The sequence below is a fragment of the Vombatus ursinus genome, unplaced genomic scaffold (assembly GCF_900497805.2).
Source record: "Vombatus ursinus unplaced genomic scaffold, bare-nosed wombat genome assembly UNPS02014768.1, whole genome shotgun sequence".
Lineage (NCBI taxonomy): Eukaryota > Metazoa > Chordata > Mammalia > Diprotodontia > Vombatidae > Vombatus > Vombatus ursinus.
In genome coordinates this window covers 5,247,210-5,253,271 of record NW_020954546.1, presented here as the reverse complement: position 1 = coordinate 5,253,271, position 6,062 = coordinate 5,247,210, and the positions used below count along the sequence as shown (strand labels likewise).

The 6,062-nt window shown below is 43.1% G+C and overlaps 1 protein-coding gene across 4 annotated transcripts in view; it reads left to right on the top strand.

Moving 5' to 3' along the window:
• The first annotated feature begins 226 nt into the window (after positions 1–226).
• The window catches only part of LOC114043183 (phosphatidylinositol 4-phosphate 5-kinase type-1 alpha-like), a 31,028-nt gene continuing 25,192 nt past the window's right edge, over positions 227–6,062 (top strand). For 3 of the 4 annotated variants that reach the window (XM_027862196.1, XM_027862195.1, XM_027862194.1), the window contains exon 1: positions 227–331. In XM_027862196.1, coding sequence (XP_027717997.1) covers positions 253–331 — 79 coding nt within the window. In that variant the 5' untranslated portion in view covers positions 227–252. The remainder of the gene's footprint in view (positions 332–6,062) is intronic. The other variant, XM_027862197.1, reaches the window with a different exon arrangement.

The following is a 6,062-nucleotide window of genomic DNA, read 5'->3' as shown; positions in this document are numbered from 1 at the left end:
CTGTTGAGATCTTTAAGGTGTCGGGGCCCGAGAGAGGGGGAGAATCCCCCTGTGCCGGACGAATGGTGCGGTCCTGAGCCGGGTCCGGAGCCGGCCGGACGCTTCTGAGGGAGGCCCTCGAGGAGGGGGCGCCGGCCGGCGGGAAGCGGGCTGCTTGCGGAGCCTGTCGGGGGAGATTCGACGCCGCGAAGGGGAAAAGCCCGACCTGCGACGGAGCGAGGGCGCCAGGGTGGGGGGGAGGGGGCTGCCAAGATGGCGTCGTCCTCCGGGTCGTCGACGCTCGGGACTACCTCCTTGGAGTTGGGGAGCAGTAGCTGCTCCTCCAGTTTAGGTGAGACAGGAGTCGGGTGGGGAGGCCCGCCGGCGGGGGGCGGGGGCCTTGGGTTGGGGAGGACCCGAAGAGGGGCTGGAGCCGGGAGCGGGACGGGGTGGGGAGTGAGTGCGGAGGCTTGGCGGAGGGGGCCGAGAGCGGAGACCCGCGGCTGGGAAAGTTCAGAGTCAGGGGAGGAATCGAGGGGAGCGTTTGTGTGTGAAGGTGGCGACCGGCCGCTTATTTGGGAGACGCAGAGAGACACACATAGGACCCCCAAAAGAACGTAGGACTACTGACTGGGGGGCGGGGGAGGCAGGGGACGTGGGGCTCGACGCGGCTGAAGAGTTTGTGGTCAGGGAGGTGGGGGCCCGAAAGCAGGGGAAAGAAACCCCCCCTCAGGAGTGCGAGAAATTGGGGTCTCCACAAGAGGGTCTGAGAGGCAAAGGTGGGGCCTCAGGTTGCACCCGAGTTTTGGGGAGTGAGGCTTGCGAAAGGATGGGCGAAGTGCCTTTGGGAGTCCGGGGGAGGGGTCGAGGCTTGGTAAAGGAGGCCACAGAATTGGGGTCTCAGGACAGGCAGAAGAATTTGGGGGAGATTGGGAGTGGGCTGAGCAGCAGGATGTGAGGAGCCCAGAAGAAAAAACAGCAGAGTGTCTGTGGGAGGGAAAGTGTGTGGTGTTGGGGGAGGAAGGGGATGTGAGTCAGGGATTGGAAAGGGATGGTGCAAAGGGCTGGGGATTGATGAAAAATCTTTAAGGAAACTTTGGGTGGAAGTACCCTCTTTGGAAATATATGATATGGAATGGATATTGTTGCCACCTCCAGTGAGCTGGGAATGCTGCTCTAACCAAAATCTGTCTTAAATGGTTCCTGGTGATGTCCCTGAGCTGATTTCCACTTCTTGATCTCCCCCTCTCTTCCTATTCTGAATAGATCAGTTGGTTTTTAGGGACCTAGCTTTCACACTCTTAATGAGCTGAATGGCTGAGTATAAAGCTTAGACATTTCATTAGTCGAAGTTTTATTTATGTTGCACATATTTTGGGGAGTCACTTTTAGCTTGAGGTAGGGACACTTGGAAAATGACTGCCTTCGGTCCTTGGCTGAAAGTCTGATCCCCCAAGTAGAAATGGGAAAAATAGAATAGTTATTATATATGGTCTTTAATCAGACTTGTCATTAATTAGCTAGAAAAAAGTGGGGTCTATTACTACTGGATTACCTGTGAGAGCTTATGTTTGTGTTCCAAAACTTTGATTAAGGCTGTTTTCTGAAGAGATTGACCAGATGGATAGGTTTAACAATAAGGAGGAAACATCTGTTTGTCACTTAATGATACTTTTCCCTCTATTCTCACCCCTCCTTTCCTGCTACAAAGAATCCTAATTCTAGCCTTCCTGATATTACTAGTTTACACTTCTTAACTTTGTGGGCCTTGTGTCCTGTGGTCAGTGTTGTGTCTTCTGTCAGCTGGAAGTTAAAAAAAGAAATGTTTATGTATTGTTAACTCTCCTGTTTTTACCAGAAAGTCACTTGTTAGTTTTGGGTTGTATTTTGCCACACCTGTTTTAATGGGTATGAAATATTCAGCTTAAAATTGTACATCTTTTTTAAAAAAGTACTTTGTGCAATTATATATTTCTTCCTCCCCTTTCTTTTCTCTCGTAAATTATTTAAGAAGTTGCAACCAAACTATTTTTACTTTTAAAATTATTTTGCTTCCTATAATGTGTCTGAAAACTTGAGATCAGTGGCATGCTTATGCCCAAATGTAGTGTGATGCATTTTTATATATTTAGATGTATATGGGTACTTTTGGTTTTAATCTGATGGTTTCTTTCCCTCCATGGACATGTTTTTCAGAAGGTTGATCCTAGTGCCAGAAAGCTAATAAGAAAGAGATTTTGTGTAATTGGAGAAGATAATTGTATCTGTGGCTCCAGGGGAATTAGGAAATTGACACAAATAGGACATAACTTATGATTTCCTAAATATTTATGAGGTGACATTCTGGGCACACAACACGTATTCTTTTATTCCCTGAAATAAACTGATCATTCCTCCATTTTGATGCTCTTTATTCTTGCATTTAAAGTGTTAACATTTCAGTAAAACTCTGGAATTTCACAGGCAATGTTTTCTAGCAAGACTAAAACTAAAGTGAAGGGAGTGGGCTTTGGGTGACCCTTAGAGAGGAGCCACTCTTCAATCTGTGGGTGTTCAAAAGCTTTGCCATCCCTTTCAGGAAGAGCCAATGTTCAAGAGCTGGTCTCCATCATTATTAAACCTGCCTCAGAGTTTAGTCTCCTGCCTGCTTTCAGATTGTTCGCCCATCAGGCCTCGGCTGCTTCCTAATGATCAGTTAACAAACTGAAATACAGGGTGTAGCAAATCATAAGCTGTAAGAGTTGCTTAACATCTCTTCCTAGTGGGGTAATTAACATGTTTGGATTTTGGGAAGACAATGACTGGTAAATATCTTAAATCAGCCACTGTCAGGTTCATTCTTACATTTTGTTAATGAGTAGTGGGAGAGGTTGTCATTTTAGTTGAACTTTTTGGTTTGTATGAGAGATTTTCCCCTTCCCTCCAGTCTTTGGTATTTGGGACAATGATACCATCTTAATAAAATTAAAGATGATGTGTAGGGGCTGACAGTGTAGCCATCTGTCACACACCAGTGTGCAGCATCTATATCCTAATCTTTGTTTCTCGCTTATCTTAGTCCACCAAGGCACTGAAATACACTACCTAGCCTGGAACCTTCACTCCCATTATTGAAAGGGGTCAGATCTTTCCTCTCCTTGGCTTGATTTGGAGGTTAGTGGAATCAGGTCACCTGAAATAAACATAGACCAATAAAGTGAAGTCTGAATTTTGTGGACAGGCATTTTATTTCTTAGATACCCATAAACTGTAGCTCTTTTTGATTCCTGAAGGGCCAGAACAGCAGTCTCATTTGGTGAGCAGTGCTGTCTAAACAGTCATCACAATGTATGTCTGAAATTGTCACCATTCCCATTTGAATATCAGGAATACTAAGTGACCTGCTCTATTCTTGATTCCATTCAGCCCTCTCTCTTTGTAACCACCAAGTAAAAAAACCCCAGAGGACATGACATTGGGTCACTTTTGTCTGGGACTTTTTCGTTGAGGCCCACTCATCCATCTATGGCTGTGATGCCTTTGTTCTCTTTAGCTGTGCCCAACCAGTAAACTGTGCTGTAATCTGATAACCCCATAGTGCAACCATTCTTGTGCAGAAATCTTTTTGTCTGTGTTCATTGTATACATCATAAGCAATTTCTAGGCCCACCTGACAGACTCTCTCTTCTTTCTATTTTTCTTTCTTATGAGTGACTAGGAGTTTATACTTAAGTGAGCCATCTTGTTAGTGAAACCTAAGGGGGGAAATTAAATTTGTAAATGTATAATATCTAGAACTTAATCCAATGCACTTACTTTTAGAGACCTACTTTAGGTCTCTGTTCTCCCTCTAATCCTACATAGGTATCAGTTTTTTTTACAGACACTGGAATTTTGAGGGTGGAAAAGGTTTTTTTGTTTGTTTCTTTTTTTAAAGGAAGGGCAATAATTGTCTATGGAGAAGTTTGGTTCCTTTTCCTTGTTGGTATATAAGAGCATTAAAAAAAATGAAGATTTGGTATTAGGTTTCCATTGCTTCTGACTTAACCATTTATACATTATGGTTCTTATGTTCATTGATAGGTTTAGTGAATTAATCCTGCACACATACAGTGCCTGATATTGATTAGAAACTTGTTCACTAGGTTTGAGTGCTAGAGTATCCTGCTGTGCTTTTTATTTTTATTTTTGACCCTGTTGATGGTCTTTGCAGGCTTTTTTTGAGCTGATATAAAACTGCTGATAATACCTTTGGCTCTCCACTACATAACAGCTGTTCTTTAAAAACTAATCTTTTGGGAGACTAATGGAAATTAAAGCCTTTGAAGTTGAACAATAGATGATAACAGATCAAGGCAGAGAAGGGGTTATTTTCTCTGGTAAACCTGCCAAGTACTTTCTTGGGAGGTGTCAGACTACCCCTTTTGATACTGAGTAAGTTACCAAAGTCCCTAGTCTCTCTTTTCTCTCTCTTTCAACTGGGATGTTTAAGGTTATATGGTACTTCATGATGCCCTAGGATTGGGAATCTCCATTCTGCTGCGCTCCAAGTCCAGTCTTTCACCACTCGGCTTCTGAGAGAGTGCCTCATCTGATCATGTTTCCTAGAGAAAGGGAGCTCTTACCCAGCCTGTTTCCTATACTACATCCTACTTCCCCACCCTTTTCCATCAAAAAGTAAGTTTAGTTTCCTCTTTCTGTGTGGCAATCCTGTTTTGTTCATTTCACTTTGCAGTTTACTTTTCTATTCCTGCTCCTCCCACTTTTAAACCCTGATTCAAAATTCATTTGTTCTCCCCTAGCCAGTGAATCTGCCATTATGCAAAATATTTTGCTTATGGACGTTTTATTCTTTGTTCTCTTATTGTCTTTTGGGGTCCTAAGGAAGCTTCTGTTGAAAAGATTGTCAGGTTCTGGGAAATCCCATTGTTATTATGTCTTGTTTTGTGTGCCTGGCTACTAAGTGAATATACAATCTAAATAAGTAAGCACCAGCTGGGAAAGAGGCTGAAGTATTAGAAGAGATGAGTGTATGAAGAGGGATGGGATTTCAGGAGATATACTTAATAATTAGGTATATTAGCTTTCCTAAACAGAGTTGCAAATAGGTCTGATAATCCTCAAGATTCTTGTTGATAACATTATACATGGTAAGAACCAGAATCTTGTATTACAGGAATCTCATCATAGGGAGGATAGTGACGATTTGGTCACTACTTTTGTCCTATTCTGAGCTATTTTGAACTGCAGGGCATATTTGGGACAGTTGTAACCTTAATCCTGTAGTTCACCCTGACATTTTCAAGAGTTAAACTTTGGTAAACATTTATTGAGTATACAAGACACTTTGCTGAATTCTGAGGATACATATATTACAGTCTTAAATTGATTGTTTCCCCAAGGTAGTTGAAGCTGTGTTTGGGAACGGTGATTGAAGGGGCAGTGGGCCAGAAATATTAAATGTCTCTTGGCCAGGAGCCATTCAACAGACCTTTATGGGACGTATGAAAGTTTGTTGCAAACGTTGGGCAGAGTTTTGGTGCTGTGAAGAACAAATGTTAGAGCTGAGAACCTTAATTCTCTTCTGCAAAAAGAGAAAGCTAGAAAAGAGACCAGCGATCTAGACTAATGTCTCTTTTTTATAGGCTAGAGAACTATGTCCAGAGAAGTGAGTTGCTTAGGGTCACACAGCTAGTTACTGGTGGAGTTGTTGGAGTGTGTGCCTGCTGGGGTTGTCAGACTGGTTTTTAGTTCCTTCCTTCCTCTCGCAACACACAGAGACTTTACAGGCATTAACCCCACTCTGTTAACTAAGATGACCCCAGAATTACCAGACTAACTTAGTTAATAGATTCGTTCTTTAGGAGCATCCTCACCTTTTGAATGCCATCCCCAGCCAGTTAGGCATTCTTAGGAAAAAGAAAAATTTCCATTGAGCTCAGTTTAATTTTTATCTATGATATATGTTCTTGATCAGTCATTATCACATGTGGTGGTGGGGGTCTTTTCTCAATACCTTTTCCTTAAGCTGTGCTTAGCTGCTCTTCTCAGGAGGCAGGCTGGCATTTAAGATCGAGCTGTGAGGGGTTTTTTTTTTTGAGCCA